The sequence below is a fragment of the Lupinus angustifolius genome, chromosome LG15 (assembly GCF_001865875.1).
Source record: "Lupinus angustifolius cultivar Tanjil chromosome LG15, LupAngTanjil_v1.0, whole genome shotgun sequence".
Classification (NCBI taxonomy): domain Eukaryota; kingdom Viridiplantae; phylum Streptophyta; class Magnoliopsida; order Fabales; family Fabaceae; genus Lupinus; species Lupinus angustifolius.
This window is the reverse complement of record NC_032023.1, coordinates 2,506,875-2,533,671: the sequence shown is the minus strand read 5'-3', so window position 1 is coordinate 2,533,671 and position 26,797 is coordinate 2,506,875. Positions and strand designations below refer to the sequence as shown.

The 26,797-nt window shown below is 34.6% G+C and overlaps 1 protein-coding gene across 2 annotated transcripts; it reads left to right on the top strand.

Annotated features, from left to right (window-relative positions):
- On the top strand, positions 940–24,415 carry LOC109328130 (187-kDa microtubule-associated protein AIR9). 2 transcript variants are annotated; one of them, XM_019561431.1, is made up of 36 exons: positions 940–2,076; positions 3,364–3,435; positions 4,098–4,163; positions 4,254–4,325; positions 4,454–4,519; positions 4,632–4,694; positions 4,784–4,849; positions 6,010–6,109; positions 6,318–6,652; positions 6,739–6,853; positions 7,845–7,965; positions 8,101–8,276; positions 8,556–8,691; positions 9,211–9,311; positions 9,480–9,527; positions 10,731–10,912; positions 11,041–11,158; positions 11,311–11,438; positions 12,386–12,554; positions 13,887–14,005; positions 15,182–15,350; positions 15,482–15,566; positions 15,671–15,744; positions 15,826–15,948; positions 16,314–16,506; positions 16,594–16,715; positions 17,007–17,214; positions 17,680–17,753; positions 17,890–18,028; positions 19,427–19,608; positions 20,471–20,626; positions 21,712–21,843; positions 23,040–23,098; positions 23,619–23,651; positions 23,750–23,881; positions 23,979–24,415. In XM_019561431.1, the coding sequence occupies exons 1-36, from the start codon at positions 1,267–1,269 to the stop codon at positions 24,153–24,155; spliced, it is 5,121 nt and encodes a 1,706-aa protein (XP_019416976.1). In that variant the 5' UTR covers positions 940–1,266; the 3' UTR covers positions 24,156–24,415. The 2 variants fall into 2 exon arrangements, with proteins under 2 accessions (XP_019416976.1, XP_019416977.1); XM_019561432.1 differs by having other exon boundaries at positions 941–2,076; positions 15,829–15,948.

Here is a 26,797-nt window from a genome sequence, read left to right as displayed (position 1 = left end):
AATTAACATATATAAATTTTTATGCTAACAATTCATAAATACTACACTCATGCTATATTACTTTTAACAAAAATATTGAATTTTTAGTGTTATATAATTAAATTTTAGTTTAAGAAATGTTTAATTTAAATTTCTATTTAGGAGTACACAATATTGTTTTTATGTATAGTGAAACATCCCGTCTTTTTTCTATTTTAAAAGAACATATATGATATAATGAAAGTTGAAAAAGAGAAGAAATTCAATTAAAACACATTAGGCTAACTTTGAAAAAAGAAGAAAAAATATTGAACCAACAATCAAGGTAGATCCAAGTTCAAAAAGACATAAATCCTTTCATTAAAATTAACACCAAATCATTTCTATTAATTTTGTTTGATAATAAATGGTTATTAATAAAATATATAAACCGTTAATATAAAGTTTTTTATCCTATCAGCGTACCCTTCAACATTAATTTGTATTACTTTTATTTGAGAGTTAACAATAATTATAGATTAACATATGAATGATAAATGATTTACTCACCTTTTGTAAAAAACTTTAACATTGTTGATATATGTATTTTAAATCTAGAAAAGACTTGTATGAAGACGAAACCAGATAAATAATTAAATTTAAAACCTTAAAATATATGAATATTAAATCTATGGACTGACAATGTAACGATGTATACATAATTAATGCATCATTCATTTGGATTAATTTTTTTGAAAGTTAATAATAATTGATAATAAATAGTGAATAATACAATAACAGTATAAAAACTCTTACATTATTAATATATTTGTCTTCTGACATGTTATATGGGTCTTTTGGTACAAAATTTTCTCGAAAATCCATTATACAGTCCCTCTTCTGTTGGCGGGTCTTATGAACAAAACACAATTTAAATTTTTTAAAAAACCCCCTACCCCACAATAGGACCCTTTCCTCTTTTTCCTCCATCTCTATCTTCTCATCTTCATTGGCTCCAGCTCTTCTGTCCCTTTCACTTACCCTTTACCTTTTTGGCACCCACTACCCACTCTCCCAAACTCACCCTTTCAAAAATTCCCCTTCCTCTCTCTTCTCCCCTTAGATCTCCACATTCTCTAGTTACAACTTCAACCAATCTTAATGTACCATTCTCGAGACAACCGAGAGAAATGAAAGACTTCAGAGACATGAAAGTCAGGATATAATAATTGCGGATCTCTCCGATTTATTTATTTTTCTTTTAAAAACTAACTCGCAAACAAGTTTCCGAGGAGCCACATTTTTTAAATGGAGGTACCTTCTGAGAAACTAGTTGAAGATAAAACACCAGAGAACCCTATAATCTTAGGGAAGAAGAACTCTCTAGAAGGTTCTGGAAGAACTGCGAAAACCGTAAACACTGGTGGTTCTGTTGCTACAAGAAAGAGAGTAGTAGAAACTCGAAACCGTTCAGTTACCGGTCCGGCTTCTGCTACGGTTGTTCCTAAAAGATCCGGTTCATCTAGTGGTTCTACGGTTTCACCTTCGCTTTCTGCGCCACGACGAAGCAGCACTGGTGGATTGTACCGGAAGCCGGCGCCGGATTCCGAAGGAAGAAGGAAAACCGTCGCGGATTCTACTTCCGGCGCCGGAGTTGGTGTTAAGAGGAATGAACCGACGCGGAGGTCTCTCCCGGAGCTCCGGCGAAGTTCTCTGGCTTCTTCTTCTCCGAGAAGTAGTATCACCGAGAGACCGGTTGCGTCGGCGGGACCGAGTTCGAGAATGCATGTTACATCAAGTGTGAGTAAAGTAGAGGCTGCGAAGAGGCCGTTGAGTAAGCCGGTATCATCCGAAGCTTCTATTTCATCGCGAAGGGTTGCTTCTTCCACGGCGGATAGTAGTGGTGGCAGTTCTGTGAGGAGATCGGTTTCGAAGTTTTCGTCACCGCTATCGGCGGCGCAGTCGTCTTCCATTGGAATGAGGGCTAGTTCTTTATCGTCATCATCACAGGATAAGAGTTCTGCTGTGTCTGGAAGGAGGAAGGTGGGGACACCAGATAGCCGTGAATCACGTTTTGTTGTTCTTCCACAGGTTGACAGCAAGGCCAGTGACGATGTGGTAAGCTTCGTGTTCAGCACTATTTCTGATTTGGAAAAACTATCCTTGAAGTAATTTCTAAGCATCTGTTATAGGATAAAAATCAATTCTTCTTTTCAAAAAAAAGTAATCCAAATAAATGATTTGACTGTGTATATCAGTGCATAGATACACTCCAGTTATAGACTTTTTAAGGAAATTATAATTTTAGTTGTTGGAAATCTAGGATCCTGTTTGACTGATGGATTAGTGTGTTTTTTTAACACGAATGATGGATTATAGTTTGAGTTATTCAACTAGCATTAGATATAAAAATAAAAATTAAGCTAGTAAGCTTGTATGGTTAGGGACAATACGACAAGTTTTTAAAAAGCCCTTAGTTTAACTTGGTATGATAAGTTAATAAGACTACTTTATAGCTTATAAGGTAGGAGTGTTTAAGTTATTTACATTCATGGGCTAGCTGATTAGCTAATTTTATTTATCACTTGCAATTCAATAAGCTACTTTATCAATCATAACTTTTCAGCTCCTAGTAGTTTTTTATAACAAATATTTTTAGATTCTCATTAGTGATTTGTTGTAGAGCAAATGGAGCTTGGTCAAAATTTTAGAGGAATATGGAGGCGTAGAAAAGCCATAGGCAAAAAGATTAAGACAGATTTAGAGATTAATGTTTTGTCAATGAACATGATTTATGATAGAGCATTATGGTGTCGTTCAATCCATGTAGCCGGCCCCACCTACTGAGCATTAAAGCTTGGTTGTTGTTGTTGCTGACTTTCATATGAAGTGAATCAATTGTGGAATGAAGGGAATTAATTAATTATATTAATTTATGTACATAGTTGGAGATTAGGGTTCAACCCAGTGCACATGGTTCGCACCTAAGTATGGTGGGGGAGGGTAGATCTACACTGATCACACCTAGTGTGGTTAATGTTTGATTGTTGATATTATAGTTGTAGATTTCCCCCCTGGAGGCATTTAATGGTTGAGATGGGCTCGAGTGTGGAATTTACTTAGTACCTTCCACAGTCACACTTGTTGAAAATTTGACTCTAACATGGTAGCACATTTTAGTACCTACTAAAACTGGTAAATGTTTAGCATATTGGAATCCTGTAGGCATCATAAAATGGGTTCACTAACTTGCCACCGTCCTTTGAGGGCATGCAATTGCAATGTCTCTTACGTGTATTCAGTTTTATTAGTTTGTATCTAGTTCCCAATAATTTGGCGAGTTACTAAGATGAAATTTTCATTCTCATTTGTTATATAACATTGATCCATCTTTATATTTTTCAGAGATTGGATCTTAGGGGACACAGAGTCCGCAGTCTCAATACCAGTGGATTAAACTTATCCTCAAACTTAGAGGTAAATTGAATTAAACTTATCATCAAACTTAGAGGTAAATGTATCTTCTTTTTACCTCAGTATTTGTTTTGGGACAAGTTCAAAGTTGTTCTTCGTAATTTTTAATGAAGTTTGGTTTCATATGTATTATGAAAGATTAACATAGTAATTTATAAATTCGGATGGACGTACTCCCATATTTGTTTATCTACTCATTTTCGACAAGATATGAATTGACTACCATTTTTGTTTCTCTTTATTTTTGTGGAAGTGTAATTTTTTCGGTAAGAATATCATTGGCTATAGTTGAGCTCACTCTGTAGTTGTTGGCTATAGTTCATTTGCAAGAAAGAGAAGTTATGAATAAATCAAACCTCCTTCTTGGTGCTTCATTTTGCATTACTGTATTTTAGGCTTACCATTTCTTAATTGGTCTGGGACACATTAGCGAGTTGGCACACAGACATGTGGACTGATGTTGGTTTAACTGCTATTTTATCTGTAAACAGCTTTAGGTTTTGTTCTTTCAGGTAATGATATAAAAATTTCTGTTTTGGCTTAGTTTGCTATCTCAAGGATTACATAGTGCAAAGAAGAGAATTTCAAGTTGTATTTTGAAATACTGTAGTTAGTTTGTGCTTTGATGACTTTTGTAGCATTTAACTTGTGATTCTTATTGGCAGTTTGTCTATCTTCGAGACAATCTCTTGTCTACATTGGAAGGAGTAGAAGTATTGACGAGAGTGAAGGTTTTACATAAAACTTACATTCTTGTGTTATGTTGAATAGTTTCAAATTAAATTCTTAAGTTCTTACTAGTTGAATATTTACTTTGCTAGGTTCTTGATTTGAGTTTTAATGATTTTAAAGGGCCTGGATTTGAGCCTCTTGAGAACTGCAAAGTACTTCAGGTATGTTGCCTTTTGTGTACCTGCACGCCTGTTCGATTATATTATAGCTGCTATAAAAAAGTAAATTTTTTTGAATACTTATTCAATTATTTTATTATATTATTGTGAAATCGTTCATTTTTGTGTAGCAACTCTATCTTGCTGGAAATCAAATCACTTCATTGGCAAGTCTCCCACAGCTTCCTAATTTGGAGGCAAGCTTTAAATACCTTGTCTACTCTCTGATTTTTGTTTCATATCTGATTGTGGTCTTCAACATCTGTGTTCAATAAAACTTTTTGTATTGGGTATGTTCCATTTTTTCAGTTCCTCTCAGTAGCTCAAAATAAGTTGAAATCTCTCACCATGGCAAGTCAACCTCGACTACAGGTTGTTTTGTTGTATTCAGTTTTGAATATATATTGCGTGTGTGTTTATTAATTAAATGAATTCTATATTAAATTAATAGTTTGATGCAGGTATTAGCTGCCAGCAAAAACAGAATATCCACCCTCAAGGGTTTCCCATATTTACCTGTTCTTGAGGTAAATAGTGGTTATACTTCATTTCTTTGTGCACTTTATCACGGATTAAAGCAATTTGGATGAAATGGAGGAATGTTCCGTTGATATTTGGAGTGAATAACGACTTTGGTCCCTGACAGTGTAGTCACTCATTACTTTAATCTCAGAGAGATAGAAATTAAACACCAGTCCCTGAAAGTATATATCGCAAATCAGTTTAGTCCATGAAAATGTATCTCGTCAATCAGTTTAGTTTTTGACGAAGGAATAAACTGATTGATAGGATACATTTTCAGGGACTAAACGTCTAATTTCTTTCTCTGGGACTAAAGTGACTAGTGACTACACTAACAAGGACCAAAGTGACTATTTAATCTTGTTATTTGTGATAACAATAAAAGTTCCACTTTAGAAACTTTTACTGTAAAACTATAGAACTTGTAATTTTGAATGGGACTAAATGCTGGGCTGTAAAAAGCCAACAAGATAATAAGCTTAGTATAACAAGGAATTGTTGTGTGGATAACTGAATTCACTAGACAAGATAGGATTACAAATGAATGTATCAGAGATAAAGTTGGGTTAACACCCATTGTAGAAAATATTGTAAACTCTCACCATTTGTTGTTTGTGCATGTGTGGAGAATACCTGCCCAAGCCTTAGAAAGCAAAATAGGTCATATCGACAATTGCCTAGTAGTTAGACGGTTAGAGGTAGAGGGTGGCTAAGAAAACCTATATGTGAAATCATGAAGAAGGATTTAGCTTTATCAATGGTTTGTTTGTAGACGTGATTTACATATGAAATCATAGCTTGTTTGATTCATGTGGTCGACTCCACCCTGTGGTCTTTATTATTTGGTTTGCATGATGACCACCTGTTAGGTGTACATTTAGTCATGTGATGCAGTTTATATTTTCCTTTAAGGCTACAATTCAATCATATGGTGGTCATGGCGGGGAGTTAGAATAATTTGGCATTTTAATGACCTGTTTTGAAACTCTTCAATTATAGGTACTATGTTAAAAGTTGGGTAAGACTATCAGGAATGCTGCAGTAATTAAACCTAAAAACTTCCGAGTAACTTTTAGAGAGTCAAGTTAATGATAAATGTATGCTGCCTGGATGCTTACATGTAAGACTGAATGCTGTTACCTTCAATGATTTGGTTGTACTGTAGCATTTCCGAGTTGAGGAGAACCCAATAATGAAGATGCCTCATCTGGAAGCAGCATCAATATTGCTAGTTGGGCCTACTTTGAAAAAATATAATGATAGAGGTATGCGTGGTAAATTTTTCCTTGACCTTCGTCATTATAAATTGTTTGCGGAACTGATGAAAGGGTACATCTTAGTTCTAATCATGGGTTAAATAGTACCCACTATATTTCTTTTCTTCAAGTGATTTCTATTTCCTACTAGAAGCATATGTGATTTCTTGTTTTGCTGTGCATTAAGATAGTTTATTGAATATAAAAAGTTATGCAGATCTTTCTCGTGAGGAAATCACACTTGCAAAGCGTTATCCTACACATACAGCATTCTGCATCAGAGAAGGTTGGGAGTTTAGTCGCTCTGAGCATGCTGCAGACTCAACTTTCCGCTTTCTAGTTCAGAAATGGAAGGACTGTATTCCTCCTGGGTTTTTTCTCAAAGAAGCCTTCATAGATAAACCTTTAGAAGAAGATGTGTGTCACTGTCACTTCACAATTATTCATGATGGTGCAGCGACTGCTGACCCACCATTAGTCTTAAAATATCAATGGTTTTGTGGTGAGATGTCTCTTTCAAACTTTGTCCCTATTGCAGATGCTACTAGTGAGGTAATGAGTTGGTTAAATGACTACCAATACTTCAAATTGTTTTTTCCTATATTTATTTGCTATTTGCGTTCATAACACTTCTCCAGATTTACTGGCCAAAACATGAAGACATTGGAAAAATTCTGAAAGCCGAATGTACTCCCACTTTAGGAGAAACAGAGTATCCTTCAATATTTGCCATCTCTTCTCCAGTTTCACCAGGTAGGCTTGTCTTGTGTCCTTATGGATGAAGAACTAAATATCTAAGATCTTAGTTAGAGTTACTGGAATAAAGTGGCCAATGTGCTTTAGCTTCAGCTAACTTCAGAATTAGAACTGAGATTTACTTAAAGTTATGAATAATGGATTTTATTAATTCATTTTCTTTACTGAAACATTCATCCGTATGTTACTGTATGTTATTGTTTGTGTACATTTTCCAAATATGCTATGAAACATCTTTGCTGAGTGTAGAATAGTAGTGTGCGCGGGTTGTACCAGAGATAGAATGTGCACATAGTAGACATCATCATGCCAATGTAATATTAAATAATATTTTTTCCAGTGTCTAGATTTTTTACTGTATTAATTTCCTTTCTTTGAGAGGGTGAGCTTGGTGCAACCCGCAACGGTAAAGTTGTTGCTTAGTGACCATGAGGTTGTAGGTTCAAATCCTGGAAATAACCTCTCTGTGCTTGGGGGTAAGGCTGCGTACATCTATCGTTCTCCGACCTCACTAAGTGAGAGTCTCATGCACTGAGCTACTTTTTTATGAACTTCCTTTCTTTAAACAGCTGGGTATATCTTTTTGCTATGCCATTGGAATATTCAAATTCAATTGATAATCTTTATTTTGTGAATAAGTGTTGATTTTCTAAATTTATTTTGATAGAACAGTTTTTTTCTGACTCATTATCTATTTAAAACGAAACAACAAGGTGCACACCATTGCATTAACGGAAAATTTCACTTGTAAAATATTCTAACAATCTGTTTATATATATATGTGGGACCTGATGGTTCACTGATTGAAACTCTGAATTCTATAAGTCGATTGAATTTAAACCCAACAACAAATAAAAAATTAAGCTGTCAGTTTTTTGATGCTGTAATCTGTTAGGGTTCCATGTACATCTTGGAATCCATTATTCCATATGATGCCTTTTTTCTTTTATTAATTCTGCAATGAGTACACACTTCTTTTTTCCACAAGGGAGTGGAATTCCAAAGGTTGTAAATCTTGAAGTGCATGGGGAACTGGTGGAAGGAAGCATCATCAAGGGGTGTGCTAAGATTGCATGGTGTGGTGGGACTCCTGGAAAAGGAGTTGCTAGGTAAGTTGGCATTCCTTATATACTTCATTTCCATGTGTCTGTGGCTCTGTTTGCATCATCTGTGTAGAAACATGATCCATTTAAAAATGATGTAATGCAACAATGCCATTTATTTTGTGTCCCTTCTTAATTTAGTTGGCTGAGGAGAAAGTGGAACAGCAGTCCTGTGGCCATTGTTGGGGCAGAAGATGAGGAGTATCAGCTTACCATAGATGATGTTGATTCAAGTTTAGTTTTCATGTACACACCAGTAACAGAAGAAGGTGCCAAAGGAGAACCTCAATATAAATATACAGACTTTGTAAAAGCTGGTATGGATTGAAATTTTGTCCTTTTTTGTTGTCTTTGCATTTTTTCTAGCTCTCTCTTTTGCAATATGCTTGATAACTTTTATCTGAGATGTGCTCGACTTAATTTGAAGGTTGATAATTTCTATAAGGGATTAACCAAATGATAGCAAACTAAAAGTAGAAAGATGGCTATTTCAATTTTGTAAAAGGGTGATCTTGGAGTCAATAATATTGTTGAACTATTTCTCATCCAATGGTCTAATTGTTGTTTGATTGTCTTGTAAATTAATAAAATGACAGCTCCTCCTTCAGTCAGTAGTGTTAGAATAGTTGGAGATGCTGTTGAAGGAAGTATCATCAAAGGAGTTGGTGATTATTTTGGTGGAAGGGAGGGTCCCAGCAAATTTGAATGGTTAAGGGAGAACGGGAATGCCGGGTCAGTATTCTCTTCATGATTAAGTAAATGGCAATGGTTCATTACGTTAGAAAAATAAAATGGTTTATTCCCATCTTGTGATTTGTGCTTTTGAAAGCTGGAAAATGAATTTATTTTTTGATTGGCAAACATTTTTTAAGGCCAGGGCGAGAGCCTTACCAATAGGCTATCACAGAAACCATATGATTTCCTCAGCAAAATATATTTTTATATAAGATAACTTGTAAGAAAAACTTAAGACTTTAATGGTGAGAGACTCTACTTAAGGATGATGAATACTAAAGGTGAAGGACACTATCATCATATAGCCAATATCATTCATATGAAATCATCAAGAACAATAGTTCCCATGAATTGGGACCATCCTTAGCTCTTTGGGACCCTGAATTGTTGCACCATTACAATGCTTTGGGATAGTTCCCACCTTTTTCCAATCAAAACTTTTTCTGTTGTATTTTTTCCCATTATTTTGCTTTTCTAAGATATTTTGTCGTGTTTCATTGTGACAACTGTTTGCAGAGATTTTCTGTTGGTGTCAGCTGGTACATCTGAGTATACCTTGACCAAAGAGGATGTTGGTCGGCGTTTGGCATTTGAATACATACCAATTAATCTTGAAGGTTGTGTATTTGGACTGGACATGATCACTGTATTCTTTCCATTTATCTGTCACATTATGACGCCTTTCAATCCACATAGCCGACCCTCCTAGTGGGATTAAGGATTGGGTGTTGTTGACTCGTTGTATCTGTCACATTTTTTGTAACATCTTAATTGACATCTTTCAGGCCAGGAAGGAAAGTCTTTGTCTGTCATGTCTCCTGTTGTGAAACAAGGTATCTTGATGACTGTGAACAATATTTCTTGTACTTAGTTTTTCTGTTTTCTCCTTCACTTCAATTATATTATACTCTTAGTAGTAGCAGGTGCCCTTTTGTTCTCAATGGCACTGACAGGTTATATTTGGTGTTGCAATCTTTGTAAAATACTAAATTTTTCTGTGACATCAATTTCTCTTTGTTATTGTTCAAATTATGAGGTTTAGATATGGGAAGAGAAAAATAAATGATCAAAATAGTTAATTGTATTGATAATATTGTTAATGATGTGATGATATTGTAATACAAAAGACATAATATTAATAACCTCTATTATACTAATACTAAACTCCTAATTAAATAAGGACACAAATCATAAAAGATAAAATAAAGTAATCTTAGTCATAAGAGATCTTCTAAGATACTCTAAACAAATCTAAGATATGATCATCATAATATGAGATATTCTCTCTATATCTAAGTATGATCTAGATATTCTCTAGAGAATATAAGATATTCTAAGATACTTTGATATATTCTAATGGTTATATACAACTATTTCTAGGTGTCAATCTAAGAGCTTAAGCTTCAAGTACACTCGATCCTGATTAATTGTTTTGAAGCCTCTAAACAATTGGTCATTAGTTTTATCCCTGCTGCCCTGTATTATATTAAATTCTAGTTCATGGATGGTGTCTTATGTATTGTCAATGTATCAAGTGGAAAGGGGTTGTACTTGAGGTGGCATATTGGAGATATAAAACCATCACGACCCTGCACCTAACATATATTTGGGAGAGTTGGTGTTTGACACTCTTTTTCAATAAAGTTATTGTTGGCTTCCATTGTATTGGCTTGCCTTTATGTTTTAACTCTTCTATATGAGGAGCTCTTTAGTGATTTTCTGTTATCTTCCTTGGTTTGGTATCTTCCTCTATGAGTTTTTTTCATCCCAGTTAAAAGCTTCAACCACTCATACTTGGTAACTTTAAAATAGCTTATACATACTTGTTGACACACCATTCATTTTTCTCAATGTTTTTTATGCCTTCTGTCTTGCCTACATAATTATGAATCCACATGTTTGGTTCACTTCCTTTCTTGTAACATGTTGAAATGCTTAGAGATGATGATTTAAAAAATATATATTTGCTACTAATTTACATTGGTATATGCATTAGGTCATGATTTTCTTTAATTGTGCTTTTGTTTGAGTTTCAGCACCCCCAAAAGTAACCGATGTCAAAATAGTTGGGGATCTACGAGAGAATGGCAAGGTCACTGTGACTGGTATTGTTACTGGAGGAACTGAAGGATCTAGCAGAGTTCAGTGGTTTAAAACATGTTTGTCAACTTTGGATGAAAACAGTCTAGAAGCCTTAAGTACTTCCAAAATTGCTAAGGTATGTTTATTGATTAGGTGGGGATGGGGGGTCATTCACACAATGACTCTGCAAATATAGGACCACAACCTTTTCCTTACATATGTATTTCAAATTTCTTGTTGGGTTTTGACTTTTGACCTGGTCAGGCATTCCGCATACCACTTGGAGCTGTTGGCTACTACATTGTTGCAAAATTTATACCAATGACTCCTGATGGTGATGCTGGTGAACCAGCATATGCAATATCTGATAGAGCAGTTGAGAGTAGGTTTACCTGTCTCTCACCATTCTCATTTTTTTCTGGTTCTGGCATAAAGTATGAAGAATATAAATTCCATAATCTGCATTAACTGAAATTCCTCAAATATCATACTTATTTCATCTAAAAAACAATGAAAAGCTATGCATTTTTGCAGCTCTTCCGCCAAGCTTGAATTTCTTATCTATCATCGGAGATTACACTGAAGATGGAATGTTGACTGCTTCATATGGATATGTTGGAGGTCATGAAGGAAAGAGTATATATAATTGGTGTCTTCACGAGGTATGAAGTTGCATCGAAGTTCCAATATATATTTTTGGGGGTTTAGGAGAGACTAAACCCTACCATTTGCCTATTGAATGCTTTCTGTATCTATATCTACCCTTACATGAGGAGAAATGTATTTGTGATAGACTAAGGCTATGTTTGGTAGTGAATGTGGACTATATGACATTGTAGAAAATAGAGTAGAAATGTTATGGACCTCCAATTAAGAGGGTGTTTCACTGAAATAAGGTGGAAAATTCTGAAATATATCAAATTAATTAAAAATTGCTAAACTTGTTGTGGATGTTTAGTGTACCGTTATATTGAATATGACCTACTATAGTATGGACCATGTTTTCCACCTTGCCATTCTCGATGCAGGCTGACGGACATCCTTTCTCTGTTTCCAAGTTAATTTCTTCTTCCGGGTAGAAGAAAATGGAGTAATACAGCATATTGCTTTTGCAAGATATAATGGAAACCATGTTAGTCCTCCAAGGAAATTGTATCCTTAGAGGATCAATTTACATTTTAGCGGGAAAAAAATGTATTGACATGAAATAGACCAGTGGAAGGCCCAGTTAGAGGCTTTGATTGAAACGGAGGGTAATCTGATAATTATAGCTAGAGGAAGACCAAGGAAACCCCAAAGTGAATCCATTAGAAAACATTTAGAGTTGAATGTTCGCATTGTTCGCTTTAGAGTTTGGTTTTTGACAGGAAATAGTGTTGATCCATGTGGCTGAAAGTTGTTTTTGTTGTTTGTTTCCTGCCTTTTACTTCTACAGTTTTGGCCTTTGTTTTGTTGCATTTAATGGAAAAGAGTAAAATTGGAATGCGGACTTGTTTGAAAGTAGGTGTAGGTTTAATCTACCAGAAATAAATATTAAGCCATTCCTATTCGTAACAATTGTCCTTCAGATAAAAAATCCATGTTCTAAACTGTCTTCTGGGTTGTGCAGGTTGAAGGTGATGTAGGTTCTTTGATTCCAGGGGTTTCAGGAATTCTGCAATATCGTATTACTAAGGAAGCCATTGGAAAATTCATTTCATTCCAGTGTACTCCTGTACGTGATGATGGTGTTGTAGGTGACCTACGAATTTGGATGGGGCAGGAGCGTGTTCGCGCTGGTAACACATTTCTGGATCTATGTTTCAAAATTTGAATAAGAATTTGGTTTATTTTACGAACAATTGATATAAAAAGATAATTCACTTTAGTGGCGTGTGTACAAGGGATTTTTTTATGCAACAGGTGTGTAGGAAAATGTTTAAAACTTAGAGGATGAAGAATCTTCCATAAGCAATACAAAAAATACATCTTCTATAAAGTGTCACACAACCCCTTCACAGCCCAGACTTGAGAAAAACCTTCAAACCCAAGTTTAGAGAAAAAGGGAACTCAATGAAATGGGTCAGCCAAACAAAAGAAGTGATTAAAGTATTATATAAGGCAGCAATGTGATAGAAGCATGTAAAGGAAAAAAAGCAAACTGATTGGTTCTAAGTTCTAACAATCATCCATCCATCCATCCTCCCAAAATCCCAGACTAGAACTGTTCCTTACTTTGTTGAATGCAAAACACAAGAAAGAAAATAAAGGCTCTAACTTCAAAATTAACTTCTAGTATAGCTTTGACCGAAGACAAGCTTGACATTCCAACCATTTTTATGAATTCCATACTTCCTTTCTCCTCTAACCCCCTCCCCCCCTCCACACACACACACACACACACACACACAGAGGCTTGCTTCACATCTCCCAATTTACTGATGGTCCTCCCCTGGATCTCATGTTCCTCAACACAAACTTTTTTAACATGTTAGTGTTTTGAGCCATCACCATTAGAATCTTAAGGAAAGTGACTTGTAGTGAATTAGGACACTAAGTTAATGTGATATGGTCTCCCTGAGACATGAAAACTCCCTTGCAATTATAAAGCATTCATATGTTATGCACTACTGAATCGCAGATGCAAATAGCAAAGGGTTACCTTCTAAAGCCATCTATAGGTGCTGCAAAGCCCACTGCTAAATCATTGTAACCACTTGAGCCAAGGAAGTCAACACATTATCATTAGCATTGGATCCGACCAATCACTTGGCCCAACCTCCAAAACCTTCAAAAGAGACATGGCATTTCTAAATTCACCATTATCGACAATAACAGAAAGAAAATGATCGTGTCTAATTGTAAATTAGACACCTTCGTCTTTCCCATGCCTCCAAAAACCCGCTCCCATGCAGTGTACATTGTCTTAGAATCTAATTTTATATGAATAAAGAGTGAGCAATTAGTGTTATGTGTGGATATCTAACAGAAAACATTCTGTACCATTGACAAATAAGTATTTCTTTGCTCCTTTTGCCATTTAATTTATGGTTTCCCTTTGCTGTATCTGAGATAGTTCTGATTGCTATATATTTTGATTCTTATAGTGGAAGTTGTTTCATTGTGAATAGGAAGCCCAAGATTGCTTTCTTTATGCTTAGCTGGAGATGCTGTAGAGGGAACCACCCTAAGCATTGAAAAGAAGTATTGGGGTGGTGAAGAGGGTGATTCAGTTTACCGCTGGTTTAGGGTACTTCCAATCTCAACTTTTTGTGCTGTCAAATTCCTTGATTATTGTTGAAATTGTATGGTTTTGGACTTTTGGTATTGATGAAGAATGGGAGAGAAAAGATATACTCAGAATAATAGCACTATGTACTGTATTAATGTGGTACAAAATACTAGCCCCATAATTCTATTTATATTAACACCAAGAAATCTCGTGAAGATAGGATATAACTCCTAAGATATTATCCCCGATAATCTAAAATATTTTAAAATACAATAATGATAGTGTGATACATTCTTATGATATTCTAACATTCCCCCTTGAGGTTAAGCTTACTATTAAGCTTTAAACACAGTAAAAGAAAACAATTGAAAAATATAGCATGATATGCAATGTAACATTGAGCCTGCCCCTTAATCCTTAGTCCTTTTCCCTTGTGATACACAAATAGAGGTCATGGATGGAGAATATAGAAATGGTGTTGGTATCCAAGTGTTTGAGAGACCTGGTAGCAGTCCCTTCTTTTCCAAAAAAACTGACGCTCTCTCTTCTCTCATTGTCTTATAACTACTGCAGCTGCCATGTCATTACCTCCAGCTGTGTTCTGTTATTTGTTATTAACCGACTAGAGCTAATTTTCTGCTCTTACTACTCTTTTCCCTAATGCAAACCCTAGGCTTTTAAGTATCTAGTGGAATTAGCAGTAGGAATAAAGGGAGACTTCATACATCAAATTGGGAATTACTTTAGCATTAATAAATGTATTATGGCGATTGGGATTTGAAAGTTAAATTTCATGCCTAAAATAACAAATATGCCCTAAAGAGGCAATTGATTGATCTAGCAACACACTTATGTTTTCCGTGGTGAGAGTGTTTCTATATACAGAATGAGCGGGCTTGTGCATTACCATGTTTCAAGCCTAGCTGGCTTTTGCACGAGGAAGTGCATTAGATATAAAAAACCATTCCTCTGCCTTCATCTTATAGCTTAAGCTTTTAAAGAGTTAGTCCTTTCAGGGATAAAGATAAAAACTTTTCCTTGAGGATACTACATGCACTGGATGGTGATAAATAATCTGACAGGGCTCATTTTATTTAACTTATTGCTGTTACCATATAATTTTAGTCAATTAAATATAATTATTAGTCAATTAAACATTTGGTTGACCAACATATTGTTTATGGCATTATGCAGACCAGGTCTGACGGCACACAAACTGAAATCATGGGAGCAACCACTGCATCATATGTGCCCTCTATTGATGACATTGACTTCTTTATTTCTGTTTCATGTGAGCCAGTCCGAAGTGATTGGGCTCGTGGACCCATGGTTCTTTCTGAAAAAATTGGACCTATAACACCTGGTATGAAATCAGTTATTATTTACATAGTACGTTGGAAGTTTATATTCTTCATCAAGGCATGGAGATACTTTGAAGGACAAGACACTTTTTAAAGTATGATACAATTATTTTTTAATCATGTTTCAATCTAGGTCCCCCAACATGTCATTTTCTGGAATTTCATGGATCAATTATAGAAGGCCAGCGCTTGAACTTTAATGTTGTATATAGTGGAGGGTCAGGCTTCTGCTATCCATTGTTTATATCTTCATCTCTACCTTCAGAGTTTTTGTTTTTTGTCCTTTTTTTCCCATGACATGGATTTTCCGCTTGCTTTTCAGGGAGAGAGGAGATTGCACACATGATTGGTTTAGGGTGAAAGATAAAGACGTACGGGAGAAAATAAGTAGTGATGGTCAGTCTTGTGTACTTATGAAGATAAGTGCTATTGTTATTCGCTCATTATGTCCAATTGATGCTTGATGTTTATAATTAGCAGAGTTTTTGGATTTGACTCTTGAGGATGTTGGTGGGTGTATTGAACTAATCTATACTCCTGTGCGAAAAGATGGCATGAAAGGCATCCCAAAGAACATAGTTTCTAGTACAGTTTCCCCCGGTAAGATTATTTTACTTCTGAAATTGGAAAGATGTGGATTTAAGTTGCAACTGTTGTGTTAAAATATGAAAATAATGTATGATGACCCTAGTTTTTAAGGTGGAATCTAAGACACAACTGGTCTTGTCAGTACTATTAATACCTTTAGCTAGTTAAGTTAAATGTTTGAAAAGTTAATTTCATAACAACTTCATGAAAAATGGGTCTTTTCTCAATTCAATTAATCATTTTTTGTGACTTAGCAAGCATCATTGTACTCATTGCCTATCATAGTTTAGGAGTTATAATATTTCTAATTCTTTAAGGTTCTGTTACATAGTTGTATGCATCCCTGATGTAATTCAGTTTATATTTTGTTTACACAGCGGATCCAAAGGGAATGGATCTCATAATTCCTGAATGCTGCGAAGACCAAGAGCTCATCCCACTTCAAAAATATTTTGGTGGACATGAAGGAAGTGGAGAATATATATGGTTTCAGACAAAGGATAAGGTTGAAGGGTCTGCACTTCTAGATATATTTAATGCTTCTGATGTTGAAATATGCGGGACAGAGCTGTGAGTACCAATATATTGTTGTGATTCTATGAGAAAATTGTATCTGCCTGAGATTGAGGATTTTGTGATTATTTTATGTCATGGCAGAACATATAAACCATCACTCAAAGATGTTGGGGCTTATTTGGCTTTGTATTGGGTGCCTACTCGTGCCGACAGCAAATGTGGGGAGCCAATTATTGCAATTTCCAGTACCCCAGTTTCTCCAGGTATATCTGTAGTACTTACCGGGAAATTCATTAATAATTACCCCTGATTATACTTGTCTTCACATGGCTTTAAAATTATTTAGTGGGTGCACTTTATGTCACCTATTCATCCAACATAGAGTGTAATAGCTGTAATTAATGCATACTTAAGCAACTGGTGACCTTAGCTTTACTAGGTTTTCGATTTTCATTTTTCTAGAAGCCTATTTTTGCCTTACTAACTTCTGTCGTGTGTGTGTGGTATTGGTATCCACTATATTTTGTTGTCTTACTCTTGTAATAATTTTGCAGCTCCTCCAGTTGTTTCTAATGTCGATGTTAAAGAGTTGTCTTTGGGACTTTATAATGGAGAGGGTGAATATTTTGGTGGATATGAAGGTGAAAGCCTCTTTAGCTGGTATAGAGAAAATAATGAAGGGACCATTGAACTGATTAATGGGGCAAATTCAAAAACCTACAAAGTTTCTGACTCAGACTACAATTATCGTTTGTTGTTTGGGTAACTATTCTAAATCATTCTTATGCTTTTCATGTTTTACCATAAATATAGTGTAGGATATTGTAATATACCATGATGAATATATTAATGACTTGAACTTAAAAATGTCAAAGAAGAGACTTTTTTTGCCTTATAAGTCCTTATTTCTTTAGATTTTGAGAGCTTATTAGAAGAAGTGATTTTGACTGTGCAAAGTTGGTTAGATTTTGTTAATTAAAATAACTTCTATAATGTGTATTTAAAATAATTAATAATTTACACCAATTCATTTGTGGCTCTGCATTGAGAACCAAGTGAATTTATTTTAGACTGTAAAAGCACCCCCAGGAATCGCTTATATGTTTTAAAGCTGTTGAGCAATTCAGGATAGGAGAATTATTTATGTGCATTGTTTCATTGAAAACAAATATGGGTCATTTCGTTCTTTAAATCCTGTTGATCCTCTCAACATTATTTCATTTCCAGATATACACCAGTTCGCTCAGATTCAGTTATAGGAGAACTCAGGTTATCTGATCCAACTGATGTTGTTCTCCCAGGTAGCCATTTTGCACATGGAAGTCTCTGCTTTTCTAAGTTGCATTGATTTTTGGTGTAGTTGTTTATAGCCTGTCCTACATGATTTTGAAGTTGTTATTCATGGCTATTGAATGTGGTTTCTGCAATGTCCTCTAGAGCTTCCATATGTGGAGATGGTTGCTCTTACTGGAAAGGCAGTTGAAGGTGATGTGCTCACAGCTGTTGAAGTGATTCCAAATAGTGAGACTCAACAACATGTTTGGAGCAAATACAAGAAAGATATAAAATATCAATGGTGCGTTTTTATACTTCACTGGTTGTTATACATTACATTGATGCAGAATATAAAACTTACGCTTTCTCATGTCATGGTGACTTTTACAGGATCTTATGTTTTGATTTAAATTGCATGGTTATTCTCTAAATTCAATATTTCCTATTCTACATTTTCTACCACACCCTCATTTGGATAAGCTTGTTTTCAGCTTATTTGACTATTTGTGTCAATTTGCTCATATTCTTCATTTTCTCTTGCTTATTGAGCTTTTCAAAACAACTTTTGAAACCCTTATAAGCTGTTTTTGACTTGTTTTCATAAATTATTAGTGAAAGCTAAAATCATCTTTGACTGTAGGCGTAGTAACTGATGTTTAACCAAAATAAATTGTCAAAATTCACTTGTCCATAAGGGCATCATGAAGTTCCATCTAAGTTATATTAAGCTTATTTTAGACCACACTAATATCATTAGCTGTTTTCTGATAGGAGCATCCTATCTGGAAGATGCCATGTGGCAGATTTAGTTGTTTGGAGGCAAATTTGTAGACAGATATTACTTAGCAAATATGATTTAGGTAGTTACTAGGGGCAGTTAATTTTAGCAGCTTATGTATTTTGTGATGGAAGGCAATCAGTTGTGTGGTTATTTTGTAAGTTTGAACAGAGAACGTTCTCTGTAAGAGAGTCTCTGGGACAGCAAGCATTGTTGTATTGAGTGTATTTGGATGTTGGGACAGAGTTATTCTCTTAAGGATTTCTTACAACTCTGGGACAGCATTTTCTGTACTAATTTGTGTTTAAACTCAAATTTCAAGTGGTGTTCTCTCATCAGTCAGCAGTTATGTAGCTGGGGTTTGATTCCCCCACATCCTTGGTTTCCGTACCCCTTCAGATGTAATCCATAGGACCTCCGTATAACACAAGAAAGTGTGCTTTTACTTGAAGAGGATCATGAATTGGTTCAACTTAGCTCCATCGTGACTTCAATTTTCTCTTGGGCTAAGTTAGTGGAACATGTATCTTTTATGGAATGGAATTCTAGATGCCCCAAAATCTTATGTTGTTAGATTATGGCTCTTGAATGATTTTATATTTCTAACATGCAATAGCACTTTGGTCTAGAAGTGTGTATAATGTACATGCCCTCTTTACCTTCTATTCAATTTCTTTTAATTCTAGTATTCTGTGTGAAATTTTATTGTCGTCCTGAACATGTCTTATAGACTTTGTATCATGTCAAGGGCCAATTCTCCTTAAACCTTAAGCTGTTAGGTGATGGCTCATAAATGGTTTCAAATATCTTGACAATTCTCTTTTGGTGTTACCTTTTCTTTATCCATAGAAAAACTGTAGTTTCAATCTTGTAATGCTCCCAGTCAAAGCACATTATCTGTTTCATATAAATATTTTGCAGGTTCTGTTCATCTGAAGTGGGTGACAGTTTATCATATAATCCAATACCCAATCAGAGTTCATGCTCCTATAGAGTGCGGCTAGATGACATTGGTCGTCGTTTGAAATGTCAGTGTGTGATAACAGATGTATTTGGAAGGTCTGGTGAAGTGGTATACATTGAGACGACTCCTGTATTGCCAGGTAATTACTTTGATTCCATAAGCATTCCTGCTTTACAATTGTACCCTTCATTGAGTTTTCAACCAAAAAAGAGTGCAACTTGCTATTTGTTTTAGTTAGGTTTTTCTTAGCATGAGATGTCCAGAACCAAAATGGTGATATATTGGTTGTTTAGAAACAAAGAGGCAGGGTAAGGAAGCATAAACATAGAATGGGATGCACTAACCTTGTGTCTGTTAGGCTCCCTGTGTATGTATTTATATGGAAAGAATAAGGACAGGTAGAAGTGTATTACAAACTCATCCCTGCTCATATAAGCCTAAATATACTTATCTTATTGCATTGTCCCTGAAGCTGTTTCACTAAAGTTAATCATAACCATCTTATTTCAATTATATATTTAACCTTGTTGAATTGGAGGAATTTAGGTAGGGAAGGCGAAAAATATATAATAGAGACTTAGAATAGTGAGAATGATAGTTATAGTGTGATAATGATGACACAAGACAAATAGCCCTATTTATACTAATAGAAGTGTCCTGGCCCTATTTATACTTGCTCATTATTATATGGTCTCATACTGTAGAGAGTCCCGGTTCTGTTTGTTGTAAGCTTTCTATAAATATTGAGATTACAGTACTTACGCAGAGAGTCTATCATGTAATGAAAAATCTGGCAAGCATGTGCAACGTATTTTGAATTGAATTTCTTGTTAGTTGTCATTATGATCTTATCATATTGTGGAATACAGGTAGTTCTTTTACTAAGTAATGGGAAAATGGTATTTTTAAGTAACATGGTTGCCATTTTTCCTCCTATTAAATCTCAAATACATTTTTGTATTGCTTTCTGCCTTTTTATAAGTATTGGTGTGTTTTCTTAGGGATTCCTAGAATACAAAAGTTGGAAATTGAGGGAGGAGGATTTCATACCAACCTGTATGCTGTCCGTGGCACTTATAGTGGTGGGAAGGAAGGCAAAAGTAAAATCCAGTGGCTTAGATCAATGGTTGGAAGTCCTGACCTGATCTCCATACCAGGTACACTAAATCTTTAAGCTTACTTAAAACTGATATGTATTTCCTGTTAAAGGTGGAGAGTTAGTATGATTGATTTCCAATACCTAAGAAATATTGATTTCACATCCTCTGTTAATTTACTAAAATTGATCCATCGCAATGGTGGAGCAAAATAATGAATGTGAATGCCTATAATCCATAGACATAATTTTGGTGCTGTGTTGCATGAGAGATTGACATTGTACAAAACGACAAGTGTTTCACACATGCAACTTGAAAATTATATTTATCATTTTTGTAAAAGATAGAAAACATAATAGAGAAGAGAGAAAAGGAAAAACTTTGTGACTGAATTTTCTTTCAATCAACCTCAAATGATTACAAGAGTAAGATAGCTATTTATAGGCTAATCTTACAGCTGTCAGCTTAGCTGCCTGCTCAACTAATTAACATTAAACAATCACAGTTCATAACTGAACAATGAGATACAAGTTCTCTTAGAAAACCATCAGGAATTATAAGGTTGTTGCCTTGAGATCTCGAGTTTAAATCCTGTAAAGTCACATTTTCATGACTGAGTAGAGTTCCTACCAGCAATTTCAACACAACTATAATATTGAGAATGAGCATTGGCACAACTATAGTTGTTGCCTTGTGACCTTAGGGTCATAGACTTAAATCTTGTAAACCGTTTCTTTGCCTGTGGGGCTAAGGCTGTGTATGCTTATCCTTCCAAACCCCACCAGGTGGGAACAACATGGGTTGGGCTGGGCAGCTTTTTTCTACTAATTATTTGATTCAATTCTTTAAATTTTGAATTGGAGTTTGAATTGTTGTTGACTTGAATCCTAGTTGAACCAGGTGTTGTTTGAACCAGATACATTGAACACTGGTTTAACTGATTATTAACTTTTGCAATCATCTATGTTGCCCGGATATGGGTTGTTTACTGGTTTCATATGCATACCAGGTATGCATATGACAGCCCCAAAGCTGTACCTGTGCTTCCTGGATAAATCATATATGAGACATTTTTCTTCCATTCCTTATATTATTTGGCATATCATTGTCCAACTAGTTTTTTCTTTCTGCTGATTAAATTTCAGGAGAAACAGGCAAACTGTATGAAGCAAATGTTGATGATGTTGGCTATAGGTTGGTAGCCATCTATACCCCTGTAAGAGAGGATGGAGTAGAGGGCCAACCAATTTCTGTATCAACGGAGCCAATTGTCGTTGGTAAGTTCAAATTCTTTATCTAGTTGCCAACGGTTTGTCTATGTTTCATTCTTCTGACATTTTTTTTTTGTCAATATGATTGTTTGAATTGGTGACTTAGTAATTTGTCAATCAGATGGTGCTATCCAATAGATGGTTTTGTTAGCTTATATTTTTATGAGATTATGATTATGGATTCAGAGTGGGGTTATGTCCTATGTAGTATGCATATAAATACTATGATAACCAACTAGTATCCTACTTGGTTTCATATTGGGCCAAGTGGCCTGTTTTTAATATCTTATTCCCTTAATTTCTTAGTTGTCAGCTATGTTGTGCTTATGGAAAATGAATCCCAATGAACATCTAGTCTATACATCGGTCCTGGAATGGTAACCTAAAATTAATTGTTTGAATTATAATCACATAAATATATTTAATTTATCTTATGACATAAGCAATGGCAAAGAGAATAAACAAAAAAATTAGAATGAAAGAAGATTAAATTACAATGTTTAAAAATAACAAAATAGAAGATAAAAATAAAAAAGAAAAGAAGATTAAATTACAAAATAGAAGATAAAAATAACAAAGGAATCAAAACAATGTGTTTGCAGTTTGCTTTTGGTTATGGTGACAAATATTTTTTAATTCTTTTAGTCTGTGTTGTAACACCCCAGCCTTGACATGCGACCCTTCTGGCCCATGAACTCCTTGAGTGTGTCACCCTTTCAGCTTACATACCCCCATCACTATTTTATTTCACCTAAAGGATGTCTCCCATGACTCAAACTCATAACCTCATGGACTTATAGCCAAAGATTTCATTTAGTCGCTACCGCTAAGCTACGGTTGGGGTTTTACATGTGTTTGGATTAGGGATTTAAAATCCCTTGATTTTTGAACAGAAGGAAAGGTTATCAAACCACTCAAAGGTAGGGAGAATGGAAGTGAAGTGGGAAAAAGGTGTTGAGATTAGAGGTTGATGGTGGATTTCAAATTTCCACCTCCTAATTTGGTATTTAAATACCTCATTCTGGGTAAAAGAATAGCCAAAAGAAATTTTGAAATTCTTTTACTAGAAGCCAATTGTGTAGAAAATTATGTTTAATACCCTGGTTGATTACATTCCTCTATCCAAGCACACACTCAGGTTAGAGCATTTTTTTCTGAGATTTTAAATTGAATAAATATAGCTGATGTTTAATTCCTTGCAGAGCCTGATGTTCTTAAAGAAGTGAAGCAGAACCTTGATCTTGGATCAGTCAAGTTTGAGGTGGGATATATCTATATGTTTAGTGTCATTACCACATTCTGAAAAATCTGTTGTTGATTATGTTTTCCCTACCAGTCAGAAGGTGTAACAATGAAATAAAAACTGCTAATACTTATTTGCATGGTTAGTTAGTAACTGTTATCCTTGAGATCCTAGTCCAACTAAACTGGCATGCATTTATTAGTATAAATAAGGTATAGTTGTCAAAAATGTCTGAACATTAAACAAGAAGAAAAAGAATGACAGTGACTTTAGTGTGGCCATGGCTTTGGTTAAAAGTTCCAACTACTAGCTTTGCTGCCCTTTTGTAGCCATGATTCTTTGAGGAATGTGTTTTTTTGGTAAAACCATACCTTTCCTCTCGTATCTCATTGAATAGTTTTGTTCGAGATGTTATTAATGAAAAATCTTGTGCAAAATCTTGAAGTTGGCGTGGCCCTATATTGTGCTATACCTTTTCTTTCCAATTCCATGTAGTTATCTTGGTCCTTTATTGCTCACTACTTGTCTTCCTTGGCAGGTATTGTGTGACAGAGACCAAACTTCAAAAAAGGTACCGTATTAATCTTCTGATGTTAATGTATTCATTTTCAAAGTGGTGGAAAAGCCAAAAAGGGGTTAATCCTAACTATAGTGTCAATACTATTTCAGGTTTCGACATTGGGCACTTATATGAGGCGAATCCTTGAAATTAACAAGAAAAGAATCAAGGTAGTAAAATCTGCCACTAAAACTTCTTTTCCAACCACAGAAATACGTGGTAGTTATGCCCCTCCATTTCATGTAAGTTTTTGTTTTACTTATCTCACTTTCTCTCATGCACAATCAGTGTCATTTATTGTACCCTTTATTTACTTGTGTTGCTCTTTAAATGTATCAGGTGGAGATTTTCAGGAATGATCAACACCGTCTAAAGATTGTAGTAGACAGTGAGAATGAAGCAGACTTGATGGTGCACTCCCGGCACACTCGAGATGTTATTGTTCTTGTGATTCGGGGACTTGCTCAGCGATTCAATAGTACTTCCCTCAATTCCCTTCTCAAGATAGAGACATAAATTCTTTCTCATACATTGTATATAGTCTTTGAATCTGGGAAACTAGGTTGATTGAGGCCAGTTATCTCATGTTTTTATGGTCCTAAGAGCAAGTATTGTTTTGTTGAGAGAACAGTTATTAATGCCTTATACTTTGTAAGCCTTTGATTGCTAGTTCTGTTGGTTCACATATTATCATTTAAGGATGTGTCATTAAGAATCTCATGCATATTTTGGACTTATGAGAATGAGTTTGTGGATATACAATTGAGTTTGAGACATGAGTAGTGCTTATTTAATTGTGGTTTGCACGTTTAATTGTGTTTATGCACAACATATGCATAATAGGTAGAGTTTATTTAATGAGTATAAAATCTTTAAAGATTTATACACAATTAGTATATTATCTATCGTTTATTTGTATTACTTATTAATAGTCGTGATGAATGAAGGATAATCCAATACATCTCTTTCTCTTATTTAATATGTGCACAACTCTTAATACGGCAAAGGCAATATTGGCTTTTAAAAGTAACCTACCTTATGCACTAAAACTTGCCATGTTAGGTTTACTGTTTGTGTCTCTCTAATCATGATTTGGTGGGTGCAAGAGGAATTTCATCTTATACATGTTTGGTGAAAACATTTTGTTTTGATTTATTTGTAATTACTTTTTGATTAATAAGCAAAGTTTTTTCTATTTTTGGTTATCTAAATTCAATTTTGCCAAAATTTACATCTCATTCAACATTTGATTCAATAATTTTTTCTATTTCTATTTTCTAGTTTTTTCTCTTGTTTTAATAGGGTAATGGCAGCATAGTCTTGCAAAACAATTGAACAAAAAACTATATAGTAAGAAAGACAAGTTCCTACCTTTGTTAGACACCATAGATCTACTCATTTTTATTTCATGTCAACTGGGAACCAACTAACTTTGAGAAAAGGCAGTTTTAGTGTATAAATAATTTCCTTTTTCTTGCTAGACCACATTCCTTCGACATTTCAAGTGACTTGCCTATTCTCCTTCAATCAAGTCCTTTTGTACTAATTAAATAGAGAAAATAATGTATGTATTGTTACTGAATCATCCATCATTCATATTTAATTATCATTAATTCTTTAAAAAAATAATACAAATGAATGATGCATAGATATTATACCGAATTAAATATATCCCCGCAGAACTAGCTGATCCCTAAAATAATACAAGAAATCTTCTTGTTCCAGCAATGTCACTTTAGAAATTTTTTGATGCTACTCTGATCAAAGCTTAAGTTAATGTTATCATTATCAATATTCTGTCATTGAATACCAATTATCTGTAGAGAATTTCATGTACCAAATTCTCCCAAAAAATTAAAAACCCTGAAGCATGGTTGTTCCAAACCTAACAATTCTTAGTCTGAGTCGCGAACATAACTGAAATATTGTAAATCATATCTTTTACATGTGTGAGAATCATTATGGACAAAGAACTTAAGTGTCATGAGCCCTCTTTCCAAATATTTTTACATCGCAATAGAGTATATGAAATATTACAAAATCAACCATTGTACATAACTTATCAATTTAATCGATATACCAAAAGGATTTTTCAGCTCATCCAAGTTGTAGGCTAAAAGCTTCTTTAAGCTTATTTGTAGCTTTGACAATACTCTTCCAAAGCAAATGGTTTATTTGTTTATGATCATATTTCCGCTCAACTTTCCTAGTATAGAGATATTGACTGTGTAACACCCCGAAAATCATTTTATAATTACTATATTTAATCTCTTGGGAAAATGGGTAAAATCTTTTGATAATAAAGAATAATAGCATAAGTCTAATAAGACACCACTTGAGCCCTCGGCATGTTGATTTTTGAGTCATCTTCAAGCTTTAATTAATTCCTTGTCTTCATCAAAACAAAGGCAAACGTTGCTAATGCAATCCTTGACGCTTTGCATTCTCAATCTCCCCCTTTTTGGTGATGACAAACACCACGTCAAATCATACCTTACATTTGATGAATTAGCTTGATGATGTTGTACATGTGCATAATGGTTGTGAATTCAAAGTTTGAAGCACTTTGCTCTCCCCCATAGGTAAGCAATGATTAATAATATGCGGAATCTATTATGACAACCTTTCTCCCCCTGCAAATAACATCAAAAACAACAAGCAACCTATCTCCCCCTTTTGACATTATCAAAAAGATACGAATATTCAATTCTAGTCAAAAGTAAGAAGAGATATAGCAATTTATTTTTAAACAAGAAACTTTAATTATTACCATAGGCAATAACCAGTTTGAGAAGCTTAAACAAATGCATTGATTTTTGACTCTTTAGACAGATTTTGCATGACATATCAATTATGTAAACAGTTTAGACATGGAATGATTAAACATATACGTATTCCACTTGTTAGTACTACTTGTTAGATGATACCACTTGTTTGGTGATACCACTTGTTAGATTCCATTATCACCACTTATTAGAACTTGTTAGGCAATTTTCATTTTAAAGCATATTTCAATCATTCAATTATAATACACAATTAAGACATGTTCAAGATTCACGCAAAAGCAAATTCTATTTAACATAATTAGTAAGGTTCAACATAGTTAAAAACCTTTGCAGAAATAATTTCTTAATACTTAAAATGTAATTGAACTAAAC

Bases quoted from the DNA above. Each gene is read 5' to 3' on its own strand.
- LOC109328130 (XM_019561431.1), top strand. From the start codon at position 1,267: ATGGAGGTACCTTCTGAGAAACTAGTTGAAGATAAAACACCAGAGAAC. The intron at 6,653-6,738 runs GTAATGAGTTGG...ACACTTCTCCAG, and splicing joins TTGCAGATGCTACTAGTGAG to ATTTACTGGCCAAAACATGA. The intron at 16,507-16,593 runs GTGAGTACCAAT...ATGTCATGGCAG, and splicing joins GAAATATGCGGGACAGAGCT to AACATATAAACCATCACTCA.